At 62.5% G+C, this 17,746-nt stretch overlaps 2 protein-coding genes across 7 annotated transcripts in view; one reads left to right on the top strand and one right to left on the bottom strand.

The window, feature by feature from the left end:
• Nucleotides 1-1,039: 1,039 nt before the first annotated feature.
• Nucleotides 1,040-13,898, bottom strand: LSR (lipolysis stimulated lipoprotein receptor). Of its 5 annotated transcripts, none has more exons than XM_008249492.5 (10): nt 13,514-13,755; nt 12,102-12,446; nt 8,259-8,378; nt 4,926-4,982; nt 4,244-4,390; nt 2,430-2,597; nt 2,271-2,330; nt 2,041-2,172; nt 1,270-1,898; nt 1,040-1,181 (listed from the first exon to the last, which is right to left on the bottom strand). In XM_008249492.5, exons 1-10 carry the CDS (start codon nt 13,620-13,622, stop codon nt 1,146-1,148), a joined length of 1,803 nt encoding a protein of 600 aa, XP_008247714.4. In that variant the 5' UTR covers nt 13,623-13,755; the 3' UTR covers nt 1,040-1,145. The 5 variants fall into 5 exon arrangements, with proteins under 5 accessions (XP_008247714.4, XP_069918544.1, XP_051692080.2 ...); XM_070062443.2 differs by lacking the exon at nt 13,514-13,755 and adding an exon at nt 13,119-13,251; XM_051836120.3 differs by lacking the exon at nt 4,926-4,982 and having other exon boundaries at nt 13,514-13,898.
• Nucleotides 13,714-17,746, top strand: part of LOC100350452 (protein FAM187B) — a 19,890-nt gene continuing 15,857 nt past the window's right edge. The window contains exon 1 of one of the 2 annotated variants that reach the window (XM_089319334.1): nt 13,714-13,907. In XM_089319334.1, the coding sequence (XP_089175460.1) occupies nt 13,714-13,907 (194 nt within the window). Of the gene's footprint in view, nt 13,908-14,649; nt 15,063-17,746 lie in introns of those variants that run through there. The other variant, XM_089319333.1, reaches the window with a different exon arrangement.

The raw sequence follows: 17,746 nt of genomic DNA, 5'->3' as shown, positions 1-17,746 counted from the left end.
GGCGGGCGGCCGGGGGGGCCCCCGAGCCCGGCGCTCACGCCGCGCGGCAGGAGGGGACGGAGGAGACACGGGAGCCGCTCGCGCTGATCACGGGGACAAACAGTGGGGTCATGTGAGGAGGAGATGCCGCCGCCGCCGCCGCCGCTCCTGCAGCCGCCGCCTCCTGCCGCCTCCGCCCGCCCGCCGGCTGCCGGCGGCCCGAGGCCCCGGGACGCGGCGCGGCCGCCCCCCGCCCTCTGCACGCGGCCCTCGGGCCTCCTTCCCCGGGCAGCCGCGGCCGCCGCCGCCGCGACTTTGTTTTTTTGAGCTCGGCCCGCCCTGGATGGCCGCCGCCTCGCGCCCGGATCGCCGGCTCGCGCGTCCGCCGCCCGGCCTGGCCCAGTCCGGCGGCGGATCGCTGCTGCAGCCGCCGCCGCTTTCTATTTTTTCCCCCTTTTTTTTCCTCCTTTACTTGAGCTGCGCGCGCGCGGCGGCGGCGGCGGCGCGAGCCCGGGCCCGACGCGCGCGGGGGGAGGGCAGCCCCCGGGGAGCGCGCGCGCTGTTCGTCTCCGATGGCGGGCGAGCGGGCGCGCGCGCGGGCCCGGGTCTCCGCGGGCCACGAGGTCGCCCCCGCCGCGTGCACCCCGGGTGGAACGCGGGCCCGGCTGGAACGCCACGAGGGCCCAGAGAGGGGGCCCTGGCCGCCGGGGACCAGGCAGGCCTGCCGGGGTTTGGAGATGGCAAAGTAGGTCGGGGGGGAGGGGCGGGCCGGGCGGCCGGGGAGGAGGGCGCGCACGCGCGCTCCCGGAGGCAGGGCCGCTGCGCGCGAAGGCGGCGGCCCGGGGCGCATGCGCACGCTGGGCGGGGCCGGGGCGCGCACGCTGGGCGGGCGGCGGCGCGTGGGGCACGTACTGTCCTGGAAGAGCGAGAGGGCGCGCTCGGGCTCGGCCTCCGGGCCCCGGGGCAGGAGGGCCCCGGCGTGGGCCGGGCGCGCCGCGCGGCCGCCTCAACTCCCGCACCTCGCACCCACTGCTGTACAGACGCTCGTCTGACACTCAGGCCTTGTGGTTGTAAACTTTATTAGACCTAGGAGGGGAGGGGCTCCATCTGTAGTGCGTTGAGTTTAAAAAAAAAAAAAATACAAAAGCTGCATACAAAACGTGAGCTCAGACGACTAAGCTCTCCCGGCTCAGGGCCAAGTTCTGCAAGGGAGAAAGAAGGAAAGAAGGGTGAGCGCCGGGGGCCCGCAGGACAGGGGGCCCGCGGGGGCCGGCGCCGCCCCGCGCTCACCTTCCTCAGCCTGCGCTCGCGGGAGGCCTGCGAGTCGGTCTCGGAGTACGGGGGCGGCGCGGCGGGGTAGTCGTCCTCCTCCTCTTCCTCCTCTCGGTAGGGCCGCCGCTTCTCCCCGGACCCCTTTTTCCGCAAAGCCTCTTCTACGAGTCGCGCGTCGTATGGGGGGTCCCCGGCTCGGGAGCCATCGTCCCGAGAGTCCCGGGACCTGGGGTAGCGCGCCCTGGAGTCGGCGTGCGCGCGGTCCCTGGCCCTGCCGTCGTCGTAGCGGGGATTCCGGGACGGTGCGAAGTCCCGCGGGTCATCGCGGTCGTAGAGGTCGTCCCGGCTGCGGCTCCTGGGGGGCGCGTAGGCCCGCCCTCTGCGCCCACTGCTCGGGGGAGACCTGGTCCCCGACTCGCTGGAGCCGGGGCGCGCGAGGTCATCCAGCGCATCCACAGAGCGCGCCCGTGGCCGTCCGGCCCCCCAGCCGCTGCTGGGACGCTCGGTGGGAGGCTCCTGGGCCCATCTCCTGGGACTCCGCGGGGAGTGGCGACCCCACTCCTCGTCGCGGACCGGGCTGAGGGCAGGACCCCTGGGAGGCCGGGATCGCCAGTCGTCCTCGTGGAGGGAGGTGACCTCGCTCATGGCTGTGGGAGAGGTGGGCGTCACTGATACTGGAGGCCTGGGTCTGGCCGAGTCGTCCCCCATCCCCGCCCCGGGCAGGGACCTGCGGCGAGGGAACCTCCCCGGCCGGCTGGGGGCCCCTCCAGGCCCAGAGCCCTTTCTCACCCCGCTCCACGCGGCCGTTGGCAGGGCCTGGCCGAGAAGGGTCGAAGTTGGCCAGCTCTTTCTCCATGTAGTACAGAACCCGCATGGAGTCATCCTGCTGGTTGGCCTGAATCCTGTAGCCACTGCGGACTTCTAGGGACAGAGCAAAGGTGGCCAGCTTGGGAGGGTGGGCCGTGGGCCAGCCCAGCCCGCCCCACGACAGGCATGTCCGCCTTGGAACCACTGCTTACCAGATGTCACACCGCTGTCAGTGTCACGGAGTAGAGGTACCTGCGAGCTGTGGCCGCCAACTGCGGGAGACTGGCCGTCAGTGGCTGCCCACCTGCCTTCCCAGCTCCTCCCCTCCCCCAGCCCCCACCCCAGGAGCGCCTGCTTCACGTGGGCCTCACCTGAGCTATTCCTGTCGAAGTCGGCAGGGTACCCGCCATTGTAGACAGGGCCCATGGGAATCATGGCTGGCGGTGGGGGCGGGGTCTTGGCAGGGGAGAGGTAGGCGTAGGTGCTGGGGGCGTAGATGCTGGGGACGCCTGAGGTGGCTGCTTTGCCAGCAGCATACACTGGGGGGACACAGTCGCCATGACAAGGTGGCCAGGAGTCCTGCTGCCCTTCACTGACAGCGCCTGGCCCTCCGTCCCACCCCGCGGGCGGAGGAGCGTCCCTCAGCACTTGGACCCTTGCTGTCATACTTCTTTCTCAGGGCCACAGGCCCTGCTGTGTGACCGGCACAGGTGCTGGGCCCCAGCCTGGCAGGCGGATCTCCCCAACAGGATGGCAGTTCACCAGGCATTTGCCGAGTGGACGGTTTACATACAGTTCTCTCTGCAATCACCCCAGCAGGACGTGGCCACCCTGGGCCTGCAGATAAAGCCTTCATGCAGGGTCCACTGCAGTCCCCACGCCGGAACCAGGCTCCCCAACGGCAGCCAAGCGCCTGCTCTAGGAAAATGGCGCATCTCGTGGTTCCTGGGCCTGCGAGGACATCCTCCGGGCCAGCTGCACGGAAGGGGAGTCGGGCAGACGCTCGAGGGCGGCGGCCAGCAGGGGAGTAGCTGCAGTGGCTCCCACTCCCTCCCACCCACTGGCTCTTGGCCCACAGCTCAAGGGCAAGTCCTTTTTGCTTCCACCTTCCCCAGGGCAAGAAGCTGGCTTCTGTTGGCAGAGTCCCGGGCTGCAGGCGGGTCACTGCCTCCTTGGGGCTCCAGCAGGAAAGTAAGGGGGAGATGGGCCCTGTTGGCGGGAGAGCTGTAGCTCCCCCAGGGCTCCCATCACCCTCGGGGTGCCAGGGTCTCAGGACGCGGGCACTTAAAGTCTTCTGGATACGCTCACGGCACCGCAGGTGCCCGGGACCTCCAAGGGGAGGATTCGCACGTGGCTCAGGGCCGAGAGCACTGTGCTTGTGCGACTTGCACCATGGCCCGGGGGCACTGCCGCTGCTGGCCCCTGCGGTGCCCTACAGCGGAGCCTCCGGCTGAGCGCTGCCGCAGGGCGCCAGACCCCTGGACTCTGCCCCATGAGCTCCACATCACAGAGGATGGGACAGGGACAGGGAAAGCCACCGAGCTTCCAGGCAGGTCAGGACAGACCCCTTCCCTGACTGCCACCTGTGCGCGTTACTACAGGTGCGACATGGGCCGGGCGCAGAGGGAAGTTAACAGGGGACCGGCAGCAGCCGTGGGAGGGAGCCGTCTCCCTCCCCTCCTGCTGAGTTTCCTTGTCCCTTCCCTCCCTGGCCCCACGGCCATCCCCAGCCCTCCACGGATACACCCACCCCCATCCCCACGCCCCGGAAGGGCTGGATGCATCTTTGTCCCATGTGCAGTGTGTGTGCGGCCGCGGCTTTTTGCTGCTGCTGTTACCTGGTGCCGTTAACCCTGCCTGGCTGCTTATTCTGTTAAAGTTTTGTTTCTAAGGGGGCTTTACTTTCCTGTGAACGCTGCCTCACACTGTTGGACGTTTGCTTTTTTGCCGTGTGCATGGATTATACTCTCAGAAAGGTCTCAATAAATAAATGAGAGTTCAAAGTTGGAGTCCGTAAATGATTGTCTAAGACGGTAGATCCTCTCTGGCCTGCCTGCCTTCCAGCTGCTTACCTCGCGACCTCCAGGGCAGTGGCACTGTCCTGGGGGCAGGCGGACAGCCACCTCCTCCCCTCCAGCCCCCAGGAGGGAGGCCGAGTGGGGGTGGCCGTGTGGGGGGCACTTACGGGCCTCGGGGCAGCAGCACTTGTCCGGGCAGCAGGGACACCTGACGTAGCAGCAGCAGGTGTGCGGGCAGCACTGACACCAGCAGATCCCCAGCAGGAGGAAGACGAGGAAGCCGGCCAGGCAGACCACGACCACAAAGAGCCAGTCTACGAGAGATGGGGGAACAGGCCCTGAGCCGGGCCACGTGCAAGGGGCAGGGGCGGGGCAGGGCAGGGGTTGGGTGGGTGGGGCGTGTGTTCGCAAAGCTCCCTAGGGAACCTGAGGTTCCTGCTGGGTTCTCCCAATGTCAGAGGCTAGGGCACAGCTGCAGAGGGCACCAACCCCTGTATGACCGAGGCCAGTCCCCAAATTAGGGAGCCCACCCACCCCCCACGCTGGGGTCCAGGTAGGGCAGAAACAAGAGGCGACATGGCCAGAGCAAGACAGACTGTAGCCTCCCCACGGGACAGCACGCCAGCAGCCCAGCGCCCAACCCCGAAGAGCACCGCGGGCGCCAGTCACAGGAGCCCCTGCCTGCACCCCAGGCCCCTCAGCCAGCCCAGCCCCGAGCCCGGTGAGTGGGAGTCGGGCAGGGTTAGTGGGGTCCACAGCAGCGGTGTCTAGGGGGTGGGGGAACACCCGACACAGCAGCAGTGTGTGGGGTTCCTCAGAGAACCCACACTCAGGGCTCCACCCCCGTACCTTCCATGGGCCCCGCCTGAAAACCAGGTAAGAGCTCAGCCACCCCTGAGGTCCTGCCTGGAGGGACAAAAGAGAAACAGATTACGCTGGCCAGAGCCAGCCCAGGCCGCCCTGCCCAGTGCCAGGTGGGCCCTGCGGGGGTCGCGGCAGGGCAGGGTATGAGTGTCCTGTGCCCTCTGCCCCGCCCACATGGGAGCTGTCAGGTGGGAGGCTTCCAGCCTTAACCGACCGGCGCTCTGCCACAGTTGTCCCAACCGCATCCCCAGAGGCCCACTGCCTTTCCCCCGCAGGGCCCTTGGGGCTCCAAGCCAGGCCACAGGGGCCGGCCTGGTCTGCTGGGCAAAGGGGATCCTGGTGCCCATATGAATGGTTTCTTTTTAAAGCCAAAAAATATAAAAATCCTGGATATATAATACAGAATTGTCTTCAGACGGGAAGATCTCTAACTGCCTGCCTTTCTTTTCTTTTTTTTTTTTTTTTTTGACAGGCAGAGTGGACAGTGAGAGAGAGAGACAGAGAGAAAGGTCTTCCTTTGCCATTGGTTCACCCTCCAATGGCTGCCGCGCTGCGGCCGGCGCACCGCGCTGATCCGATGGCAGGAGCCAGGAGCCAGGTGCTTTTCCTGGTCTCCCATGGGGTGCAGGGCCCAAGCACCTGGGCCATCCTCCACTGCACTCCCGGGCCACAGCAGAGGGCTGGCCTGGAAGAGGGGCAACTGGGACAGAATCCGGCGCCCCGACCGGGACTAGAACCCGGTGTGCCAGCGCCGCAAGGCGGAGGATTAGCCTAGTGAGCCGCGGCGCTGGCCTCTAACTGCCTTTCTAACAACTCTTTTTAAAAGATAAAATAACACAACCGTACAACACAATCTTTTTTTTGTTTAAGTGGAGGAATGGGCCCAAGATGGCAAAAGTGCTGTGGCCTTAAAGGTGACTCAGGGGGGTCCACTTCAGCTCACACACGCTGCCACCTGTCTACATTCAGGACCAGGTTCCTGCCTCCCTGCAGGAGCTCTGAACCCACAGCATCACAGCGTGCGTGGGCGTGGGGGCGGGGGCGGGCTCGGGCACGCACACACGGCTGTCTCCAGAGTTTACGTGTGTGGCACCGTATGCCTCTACTGGGGGGGGGCGCAGCAGCGACTTCACTCTGGTTCTCTCAGGAGTGTACACTGGATCCCTCCTGGCGAGGCTGGCTCGTGGACTATGTGCCACGTATCTCATGTTCCAGAACCAATCTCCCAGCTTCAGGAGGTGGGCATTTAGCCGAGCAGTTCAAACGCCAGTTAGGACGCCCACGTCCCACACGGAGCACCGGGCTTTCATTCCCAGCTCCGGCTCCTGACTCCAGTTGTTTTGTTTAAGGTTTATTTACTCATTTGAAATCAGAGTTAGAGAGGGAAAGAGAGACAGAAAGATATTCCATCCACTGGTTCGCTTCCCAGATGCCTGCAATGGCTGGGGCTGGGCCAGGCTGAAGCCAGGAGCCAGGAGCTTCACCTGGGTCTGCCATGGGGGTGGCAGGGACCCAAGCCCTTGGGCCATCCTCCGTTGCTTTTCCCAGGCCACCAGCAGGGTACTGGATTGGAAGCGGAACAGCTGGGACCCAAACCAGCACTCACATGGGACTGGCATCGCAGGTGGCAGTTCAACCTGCTACGCCACAGTGCCAGCCCCCGACTCCAGCTTCTTGCTAATGCAGACCCTGGGAGGCAGCAGGGAGGGCTCAAGTATTTGGGTTCCCGCCACCCACGTGGGAGAGCTGGATCAAGTTCCTGGCTCCAGCTTCAGCCCTGGGGCAGCTGGGGAGTGAACTAGTGGATGGATAGGATCTCTCTCTCTCCATTTTTCTTTTTGTTTCCCGGTTTCCATTTCTAATATGTTAAGCAACCATGCATGTAAGCCACAAAACCTTGAAATTCTTTGAGGTCCCCAATAGTAAACAGTATAAATGGGTTCTGAGCCTAAATTTTGAGAACTGTTCCTGCAGATTGTGTGTCTTACTGAAGGCCACACAGAGGCGCCGGGGTCGCTGGGGCACAGGTGCCACCGCCCCATGTGAACCTGGCCGCATGGGCATCCCTGGGTGTGACTCCAGCCTGTGCTCATTCCCACATGCGTGCCCCTCACATACCACATCTGTGGTAAGAGACCACGCGCCGGCTTACACCAGGGCGCCGGGCACTGGGCAGCATCCCCCAGCACAGGGCAGGGGGCTGGAGGAGACCCCATGTGCCCTGGGCATCTGGAGGCAGCCTGGCAGCCACACTCAAACTTTCATACCCTGCGCTGGCCACAGAGCACCACCCAGCAGGACAGACGGCAGAGCTCTCCAGGAACTTGGGCGAGGGCTCCCGGGTGCGAGGTAGCCCTGCCTCCTCCCAGTTATGAGGTCAGCCCTCTGCATCTACCGGTTCTGCCTCCTTGGAATCAACCAACAGTGGGTCAAGAATACTGGGGGGTGAGGGATGGGGAGGACCTGGTGCAGTGGCGTAGAGGGTAAAACCTCCACCTGCAGTGCTGGCATCCCATATGGGCGCCGGTTCGTGTCCTGGCTGCTCCACTTCTAATCCAGCTCTCTGCCATTGCCTGGGAAAGCAGTGGAAGGTGGCCCAAGTGCTTGGGCCCCTGCACCTGCGTGGAAGACCCTGAAGAAGCTCCTGGCTCCTGGCTTCACACTGGCACAGCTCTGGCCGTTGCAGTAGTGAACCAGTGGATTGAAGACCTCTCTCTCTCTCTCTGCCTCTCTGTAACTCTGCTTTTCAAATAAATAAATAAATCTTGAAAAAAAAAAAAGAATATTGGGAAAAGCACATGCAGCCGTGGAGAACAGGCAGGGACTTTTCCCTCTGCATCCTTCCCGGAACCCGGGACTGTAACAAGTATTGCGGCAGCCATTACAATGTATTACATATTACCTAGGAGCAGGTGTGTGGGTTATATGCAAACAGGGGACCCCACAGCCTCCCAGGTCAGAATCTGTGGTCCTAGAGCCGATCACCAATGGGTGCTGAGAGACAACCATACGCCCCATCAACCCTCCCCAATCACTGCAGGCCACCCTGAGCACACGTGTGTTTTCCAGGGGCGAGGTTGGGCCAGGCGGAGTCTCCAGTTCTCGCCACCCCAAGTCTGGCTCTGGCTGACGTGAACCCACCCCAGTGGCAAGGGGCCCTGCCTGGGGTGCAGGACACGGAGAAGCCCGAGTGACTGGCGGTGCCGCGAGGGGACAGCAAAGCAGGCGACAGGGCCCGGAGAGTGAGCTGCAGGGCAGGGGACGGACACACGGACACACAGGAGCGGACACAAGGCCCCCGGGGGCCGCCTCACTCACCCAGGACGAGGAGCTCTGCGTAGGCTTCATTGTTCCCCTGGAGGTCCTGGGCCGAGACCACGGAGCAGTAATACACACCACTGTCACCCCACGCCGTCTGCTCAAAGGTCAGGTCTGCGTCTGGGCAGGAGGGGGACAGCGTGAGGGAGAGTACTTCCTGGGGCCAGGGGGGCAATTACCCTACTCCCCCACCCTGGGGAGGGGCTACGAGCGAATCAGTGGAAACCAGGTTGGCCTGGGACAGACACGTCATAGCAGCTACTGTGGGGCGCCTGGGAGCCTACAGGTGGGGGAGGCCACCTGGACGGTGCAGCTGGGCAAGGCAGCACTTCTGGCCTGGACCCACTCTCTGGGCCACCTCACTCCTCTTGCTGCCCAGGGCAAGGGAGCAGAGACCCTGCCAGACGCCAGGTCAGGAACTGCCCCACTCCCATACATACGGTGGGGGTGGGAGACACGGAGACTCCTCCCCCTCTTCTCTCTGCCCCACATCCTGGTCAGGCCCAGGTCAGGCCCAGGGCTTGGGGACGCTGTGGTGTGAAGCAGCCCCAGGCAAGGAGCCTGTTAATTACGCCACTGATGAAAGTCTCCCAGCGCATCCTGTTTCCTCTCTGCTCCTCAGACCCTAATTAGTTAACCCCCTGCCATCACTCACCAGTGTGGAACTGGAACAGGGAGCCTCACTTGGCAACTCTGGGCTTAGGCCTGGGGGGGCGGGGAAGAGGCTACAGCCCCGCATCGCAGCCAGGAAGTCCCTCCACCTCCTGCTCACTTTCTGCCCAGTTCCCACTGGGCCTCCGCCGCCTTGAGACCCCAAGCAGGAGGGCCTCACGTGCACTCCACCCCCGGCTGCCGGCGCTCAGCCAGCGCCCAGCTAGCGCCTCACCCCCACCGTCTCCTTGCTCCCTGCACCCCAGCTCGCCAGGCTCCTCCAGCCCCTCGAGGCTGCTGCTCCCTGCTCGGTCCTCCAGCCTCAGCCAGCCCAGCTCACGCAGCTCCCCTGCCCCTGCACACACTGAGCGAACCTCCCTGCGGCAGATCTGTGACGGCCTCGGCCACTGCTGGGCACCTACTGCCCGACACGGGCCTGGCCGGGAGCAGAAATGAGCGCTGCTCTCCTCGTGCTGGCCTTTCTTGGCTTCTGTTGCCTGGTCGAACATTCTGGACATGTGGGCTACATTCAAATGGACACTTGATTCATTCATTCAACAACTAATACTTGGATGCATCTTACATGTTAGAATCTAGACAGTATTTCTGGCATATTCTAAAGCAAAGAGTCTAGGATTGGCATTGTGATGCGGCCAGTGAAGCCACTGCCTGGGATGCCGATACCCCATGTGGCTGCAAGACCCATCTCCCTGGGAGAACAGCAGAGGACGGTCCAAGTACTCGGGCTCCTGCCACCTACGTGGGAGACCTGAATGGTGTTCTGGGCTCCTGGCATTGGCCCGGCCCGGCCCTGGTTGCTGCAGCCATGTGGGGAGTGAATCAGTAGATGGAAGATTGTTTCTCCCTCTCTCTGTGTCCCTCTGCCATTCAAATAAATGTTACAAAACGATTAAGAGGGTAAAGAGGCCAGGAGACGAATACATTTGATCACCACTGCTATAGAGAACAGGTAAAAATCCTCGCCCTTACACGGGCTCAGACGACCTGGGAAAGAGACGCAAACACAAATGTAATCGCCTCGCAGAACAGGCGGTGACAGAGGGCACAGAGCCAGTGAACTTGGGGAGGCGGCAGGAAGTACCAGGCCTGGAGGTGAGGGCTGTGCGCTTTCGGAGGTGACCTTCGGGGCAGAAGTGGGGGCCACGGCCGCCCTCCGTGAAGACAGCTGTCCTGCGTATAATGAGCCCCCACTGTGTGCTGGGCCCCGTGCATGCACGTGTTCTGTCACTGAGCCCTCAAAAGCGCAAACCAGCACCCCAGCTGCCCCAAAGTCCTCTTGGCCGTTTCCGACCTGTGTCTTTACATCAGCCCCTGATCCGCACAGCGGGGCCCGCAGGAACCCCCTGCCACAGACCACAATCATGTAGGCCAGGAATTGGGACCTGGGGCCCCGTGGGCCGGATCTGGGCCCCGTGCACTTTGTTTGGCCTGCATGATGTTTTCAAAACCCATGAAATACAAGAGTTTCCGGCCTCTTTTGATCAATCTGAGGGCTTGGGTCCACCTCCTTCCTGCCAGGCGCACCCTGTCCCTGGTCCCCGTCCGGCCCTGAGATCACACAGGCTGGGCACTGCTTTTAACTTGTCAGGGGGAAGACGCGGGCCTGGATCCCTGCCTACCGCCAGCACAGGCCGTGTGCTGTGTTCCCCCACAGCCAGAGGAGGCGGACGCGGGGTCTCTGAAGCTGGGGCCCACACCACCCAGAGGTGCTGAGCTGAGGGCCTACACCAGGGGCCGGCAACCTTGCGGGTTGCCCGAGGGCCGCCTTCAGCATCCCTTTTAACACCAGGGCAGTCAGTGCCCCAGTGGCACCACCGAGAAGGCCCCTGCACTGAAAGGCAGGAAGCTCCCGTGGCTCCACGCTTTCCGGAAGGGACTCACACACAATGGATGCACAGCACTCGCGGCCCGCCAGGCTCCCCAGGCAGCAGCGGGAAACCCCTGGAGCCTGATGGTGCCGGCCCCCACCCCTCAGAGCCTAGGGTCGCTGCGCGTGGAGTTCAGTGCTCAGCGGAGCGGGGCCCAGTTGCAGCCCCCAAGGACAGGCTCAGCACAGGGTGGTCCCCGCAGGGCTTGGCACTCATGCCTGTCCAGGCTGGAGTGGCTGCCGGGGTGGAGGGAAGGGGGCTGGGACAGGCTGAACCCCAAGCAGCCCTTCAGCTTCAGGCACCAGCAGGATGCTTGGGGTTGAACCGCCCATGGAAATTCAGGGTACGTCTGGTCCCTCCCCGGAAACAGGGCTGATAGGGCCCAATGGCTCCACAGGGCGCGACACTCAACGGCGCTTTCTTTGCAGCTCTGGCACTGTCTGACATTCTCTTACTCTTGCTACGCGTGCTTGCCCACTGCCCGTCTCGCCCCACCAGGATGTCACGTCCCCGAGGGCCAGGCACCCTGGCTGTCCCAAACACGGCTCCACGCCCAGCGCCTGGCGGACACACTGTGTGAATGACGCCCCGTCAGGAGGGAGAGACAGGGTGAAGGACAAGGACCCGCAGGGCTGCCGCGGTTCAGAGCCGTGCGTCACGTGTGTGGTGTGCTGGCACGGTGCGGGCTGGCCCCTTGGAGCCGCTCCCCACCGCCGGCTCTCGTCCCCTCCGCTGCCTCCCCCGAGGGAGTAAAAGGAGTGAGAAGTCTGGAGCCTCGGCCAGATCGGTCGCCCACTGTGTGACCCTGTGCAAGTCGCCTTGTGTCTCTGGACTTCTGTACCACGAAGTATTCGCTCAGTTACTGTGCCGTCCCAGTGAGTTAGACCACCTGGGGCTGGATTCCAGCCCGAGCCCTGGGACGCATTTCCAGACCTGTTTCTTCCACACTTCTGTCTTCTGCTTGCGGACAGCATTCACGTTCTTAGAGAGTGAGCCCCCACCTTGTTTCCCACAACCCCGCGCCCCAGCCCTCCCAGCGCTGGGCGGGACAGCCTGTGCTGGCCTCCCCCGCTGCAAATGAGAGCTTCGCCAGGGCTCTGCTTTGATGGTTTTGCCTACTGCTGTATCCCAGGGCCCAGAACAGCGTGGCACGCGGCAAGTGCCAAGTCTCGTGGTTCTATAAAGGGAGGGATGGATGGCCACAGAGAGGGAGCCCTCCCTGCCGCGGGCGCTCTGGAGCTCCCAGGTGAGACCTGCAGGTGCACCCCTCTTGCCCCGCCTCCCCGCACCTTGCACAACCTACTTCCAGTGATGGTGATCCTGCGTCCCTGGTAGTAGTCGCCCAGGGTCACAGTGTTGCCCTGCTTGGTGGCCACCACCCTGACGGTGCGCACGCTGTCCTGGCACTCCACGTAGGGATTGTAGCCTGGGTTACCAGCCGCCAGCTGGGCATTGATCTGGTTGTCCACGCTGGCCGGGGAGAAGGCATCGGCGACGCGGTCTCGGCAGAAGGACTTGTACTTCCATACGACGATGGGGGCCGTGGGGGTCATGGTCATCTGGTAGGAGCAGGGCAGGGTCACGGGCTGGAAGAGGATCACCACGTGGTAGGGGTCTGACACGGTCACCTGGATGGCGCCGGCAGGGGCTGTGGGCAAGAGGAGACAGGGCAGGGCCCGCCGTGAGCTGCAGGAAGTACTTCCAGGACGAGAAGCCAGACGCCCTGTCATCAGCTGAACGCTCAGGCGGGAGTGCGGTTTTACAGAGCGCCCGGGACACGCCGTTCCTTAAGCTCCGAGACCAGGGAGGTGGCTACAGTAATCATTGGGATTTTTTTTTTAGGCCCACGGGGCTGGAGTGGCAGATCCAAGGTCACAGGGCTAGATTCCTGGAACGCCGGCTCCACTCCTCTTGCCTTGGTCACCGCTCACAGGAAGAGGCATCTCTGTGGTCCACACAGGCAGACCCAAATGGCCACCCCAGGGCCCCGGTGCCCCAGGCCCCAGCTGGAGATGAACCGCCCAGGACTCTACCTTCGGGTGGCTTTGGTGAATTCTGACCCGACTGCTTCCCATAGGGTGGCTACTTTCCCACAACACTTCCCTCGGTGCCTCCCACCTCACCCTGCCCAGAACCACTGGCTCAAACAAAAAGCACTTTCACCCCCACCCAAATACCCGACCCTGGTGAGAGGTGCCAGCACCGTACGGGGTCAAGTCCACAAGTCCATCCTACCCGGCCTGGAGCCCGCGGGAGGTGCGTGGGGCCGCTGGGGAGTCCCCACCCCACCCGAAGCCCGGGCCCCATTCTTCATCTCCACCTCCGGGAAGCATCTGCTCCAGCCTTCGTGTGCCTTCTCCCCTTTCCCGCCACGTTCAGAAATCTCGGGGTGCGCCCAAGTCCCCGGCCCAGCCTAGCCTGGTGTTTGGGCCGCCCTTCCCCCCCGGCCCACAAAGGATCCCCTTCTCGCCGCCGCTCCCGGCCTGACGCTCCAGCGAGTTTCACTTCCTGCTCTCTCCAGCAAGGGCGGAGGCAGCACTCCGCGTCTGGGCCGGGGAATCCCCTCATTCCCGCTAGCCACGGCTCTCCCAAGGTGCGGGGTCTCCACCGGCCCCCGTCCTGCCGCCTCCCGGGTCGCAAAGAACGCGGTCCACCCACCCTCTTCGTAGGGTGTCACCCGAAGTCCCGCAGCACCAGGGGCCCCGCACTCCGTACCTGTGCACCAGGTGCCGAGGAGGAGCCACACGAAGACGGCCGCGCCCAGACTCCGGGCGACCGGGTGAGGGCCCGGCCCCCAGGGGCGCTCGGCGGCCACCAGCGCCATCGCGGGCCGCCGTCTGGGCGCGTCGGGCCCGCGCGTCCCCTCCCAAGTACCGGGAGAGTAGGGGGCGCGGAGCGCACCAAGGCCGGGAGGGATGCGCGCCCCTCCGCTTCCCGCTGTGGCTTCTCGTCCCGGCTCCAAGACGACCCGGCTGGTTGTGGAAGTTTTAAAGGATACAAAGTGGGTGAGGCGCGCGCGCCTAGCTTTCGGCGAGTCGCGCGCTTGCCCCACTGTGGCTTTCGGAGCCACGGCCACCCCCTGCGCGCCCCGGGGAATGGATCCGCCCAGGTACACAAGGGTGGGAGCGGAGGGCTGGGCCCAGGGGGTGGGCGGCGGGGAGGGGCTCCCCGCCTCCCTCCCCGGAAGTGGGCTGACCCAGGTGCGCTCCGGCCCTCAGGGCCAGAACCAAGTGACTGGCTGGCGGGAGGACACTCGCGGACCACGGGTCCCCTTGGCCGGGCCAGGCCCAGTGGGTCGAGATCCACGAAAACCACGAGACCCACTTGGGGTGATTCACCTGTTGCGCGAGGGCGTGTCCCGCGGCGCACCTGTTCCTTCCCTGCCCACACCCCTCTCCCCGGCTGGCGATGGACCCGCCTAGGTGCACCCCGTGGAGAGGGCTGGGGCTCTCGGGAGCGTTCGGTCCCCACTCGCGCTGAGGTTCCCCGGGCGCGGGCAGGGCCGGCAGTGCGGGTCTCTCGTGCGTCCCAGTCGGGTGACTTCCAGGACCGGGAGACCGGACAAGTTGGAATTCTTGGGCAGTTTTCGCCACCTCCCCCGCATTCCCAGCTCCGTGGTTCTGCCCCCGGGCAACCCTTGTCCCCGGGTCAGGCCTCCGGAAACTCTGGCTCTTAAAGGGGCCAGAGGGGAAGTGCGGGCCCGGGCCCGGTTTCTCCCAAGCGCGGCCGGACCGTAGCCACCTGCGCCCGGGAGCGGGTTGCCCGCGCGGCGCTCGGCGTGGCTCTGCTGACCCCCGGTGGCAGCTCCGGGAAGCGTGTCCGGGGCCGGGGAACCCTGGGCGCTCCAGCGTGAGACTTCCCGCAGGTGGCGGGCTGGCCGCAGGCTGGGGGAGACCCAGGCGTGTTTTGTTCTGCTTCGTCCTGTTAGACCTCGCACCCAAAGCCGTCTCTGCGCTCTAACCAGAACGTACCGCGGCCGGATCTCCTCAATCCGCCCTCTCCCTCTCCGCACGCTCGCCCTGGCTCCTCCACTCCCGGCAGCTGCCCGGGCGATCCCCTGCCTCCAAGCAGGGCTCCACTCGCTGCGCCCTCAGCCCCGTCTCTGTCGCATTGCACATTGGACCTGCTTCGTAGATTGAACTTCTGTGAACCTGATGTGGGCCTGGCTTGTTTCACTAAGCCTGAGATTTTCAAGGTCCATCCGTATTATAGCAAATATCAGAATCAAAACCGTGTTCCCTCTGTGCGTGATCAGTGGTCCGTGGTAAGTATACACCACATTTTATTTGTCCACCTGCTGATAGATAACTTCCGCTGTTTGCAGTTTTTGGTTGTTGTAAGCGGTGCAGCTGTGAGCCCGGGTGTACGAGCACCTGCTTTTAATTCTTCAGGATGTACAACAGATGTGACATTGCAGAGTGGTGTTATTATGTCTCTGCCCTTTTGAGACCTGCCAAACTGTTTTCCACAGCGACTGCATCATTTAACACGTCCCCACGTCCCCGCCAACACTTGTTGTTATCCGATTGTTTGATCACAGCCGGCTGAGTTGGTGTGAAGTGGCATGTAGTGGTGATAGCTTAAGCTATTTAAAAAATTATTTTATTTAAAAGGCAGGGATGCCGGTGCCACGGCTCACTTGGTTAATCCTCTGCCTGCAGCGCCGGTACCCGGGGTTCTAGTCCCGGTTGGGGCACCGGATTCTGTCCCGGTTTGCTCCTCTTCCAGTCCAGCTCTCTGCTGTGGCCCAGGAAGGCAGTGGAGGATGGCCCAAGTGCTTGGGCCCTGCACCCCCATGGGAGACCAGGAGGAAGCTCCTGGATCCTGGCTTCGGATCGGCACAGCGCCAGCCATAGCAGCCACTTGGGGGGTGAACCAGTGGAAGGAAGACCTTTCTCTCTCTCTCTCACTGTCTAACTCTGCCTGCCTGTCAAAAAAAAAAAAAAAAAAAAAAAAAAAAAGGCAGGGAGATACGGACAGAAATAGAAGAGATCTCCCATTGTCTGGTTCACTCCCTAAATGGCCACAACAGCCGGGGCTGAGCCAGGCCAAAGCCAGGAGCTCAGTCTGGGCCTCCTACATGGGTGGCAGGGACCTAAGTACTTGAGCCATTTACCTGCTACCTCCCACTGTGCACATTAGCAGGAAGCTAGAATAGGGTACTGGGCCAAGACTTGAACCTTGATACGGGATGCAGGTGTGTTAACTACTCTGCCTAATGCCTGCCTCTCACTTAATCTGTGTTTCCCTGAAGACTAATGATGTTGAACATCTTTTCATGTGCTTAGTGTCAATAAATGTTTATGTGAAAGGCAGAGTTAGAGGCAGAGGAAGAGAGAGAGACCTCTTCCATCTGCTGGTTTACTCCCCAGATGGCTGCAATGGCCTGGCAGAAGCCAGGAGCTTCTTCTGGGTCTCCCATGTGGGTGACAGGGGCCCCAGCCCTGGGACCATCTTCCACTGCTTTCCCAGGCATGATAGGAGGGAGCTGAATCAGAAGTGAAGCAGCCGGGACTTGAACTGGCGTCCATATGGGATGTCGGCGCTGCAGACAGCAGGTTAAGCTGCTGTACCACAGCGCTGGCCCCTGCACCTGAGGGCACCCCAGGTTCTAGTCCCGGTCGGGGCGCTGGATTCTGTCCCGGTTGCCCCTCTTCCGGGCCAGGTCTCTGCTGTGGCCAGGGAGTGCAGTGGAGGATGGCCCAAGTGCTTGGGTCCTGCACCCCATGGGAGACCAGGAGAAGCACCTGGCTCCTGCCTTCAGATCGGCGCAGTGTGCTGGCTGTAACGGCCATTGGCTGGTGAACCAACGGAAAAGGAAGACCTTTCTCTCTCACTGTCCACTCTGCCTGTCAAAAAAAAAAAAAAAAAAAAAAAAAAAAGAGGAATACACAAACAACCACCCAGAAAATTCTGAGGAATGGGGAAAGTCTGATATCCAGAGTTACCACATTATAAAATTCAAGTTTCCATTTTCAACCAAAAAAAGAAATCACGAGACATACAAAGAAACAGGAAAGTGTGGCCCATTCGAGGGGAAAAAGAAAATCCCTGAGGAAGTCCAAGTGGTAGACTTACTAGACAAAGACTTGGAAACTGTCGTCTTCTTCTTCTTCTTTTTTTTTTTTTTTTTGACAGGCAGAGTTAGACAGTGAGAGAGAGACAGAGAGAAAGGTCTTCCTTTGCCGTTGGTTCACCCTCCAATGGCCGCCGCGGCCGGCGCGCTGCACCAATCCGAAGGCAGGAGCCAGGTGCTTCTCCTGGTCTCCCATGCAGGTGCAGGGCCCAAGCGCCTGGGCCATCCTCCACTGCACTCCCTGGCCACAGCAGAGAGCTGGCCCGGAAGAGGGGCAACCGGGACAGAATCTGGCGCCCTGACCGGGACTAGAACCTGAGGTGCCAGCGCCGCAGGCGGAGGATTAGCCAAGTGAGCCAGTGAGCTGCGGCGCCGGCTGGAAACTGTCTTCTTGAGGATTATTAAAGAACTAACGGAGACAAGGACAGAAAACTGATATACGAGCAAAATAAAAATGTTGTAAAACAAAATGAGATATAAGTATATCAAAACAAAGACTCTCGAGCTGAAAAACACAGTTAGTGGAATGAGAAATTCACTTGAGGGGGATCGGAAACAGGTTTGAGCAGGCCTAGGAGCAATGGGCAGTGGCCGGCGCTGTGACACAGCCTGCGTCCCATGTGGCTGCCCTCTGGAATCCCAGCTGCTCCTCTTCCCATCCAGCTCCCTGCTGATGGCCTGGGAAAGTAGTGGAAGATGGCCCAAGTCCTTGGGCCCCTGCACCCACGTGGGAGACCTGAAAGAAACTCCTGGCTCCAGCTTGGCCCAGCCCTGGCCATCGCGGCCATTTGGGGAACCAGTCAGCGAATGGAAGATATATTTCTCTCTCTCTCTCTCTCTCTCTCTCTGTCTCTCTGTCTTTCACACAAATC

The sequence above is a fragment of the Oryctolagus cuniculus genome, chromosome 18 (assembly GCF_051225735.1).
Source record: "Oryctolagus cuniculus isolate XC-2025 breed Fujian yellow rabbit chromosome 18, ASM5122573v1, whole genome shotgun sequence".
Classification (NCBI taxonomy): domain Eukaryota; kingdom Metazoa; phylum Chordata; class Mammalia; order Lagomorpha; family Leporidae; genus Oryctolagus; species Oryctolagus cuniculus.
Note: the sequence above shows the minus strand (reverse complement) of the source record. Positions and strands in the feature narration are given on the sequence as shown.

Coding starts and splice junctions, on each gene's coding strand:
- LSR (XM_008249492.5), bottom strand. CDS start 13,622: ATGGCGCTGGTGGCCGCCGAGCGCCCCTGGGGGCCGGGCCCTCACCCG. Junction 8,379..12,101: donor CAGGATCACCATCACTGGAA/GTAGGTTGTGCA, acceptor CCTCCTGCCCAG/ACGCAGACCTGACCTTTGAG. Junction 2,173..2,270: donor TGACAGCGGTGTGACATCTG/GTAAGCAGTGGT, acceptor CTCTGTCCCTAG/AAGTCCGCAGTGGCTACAGG.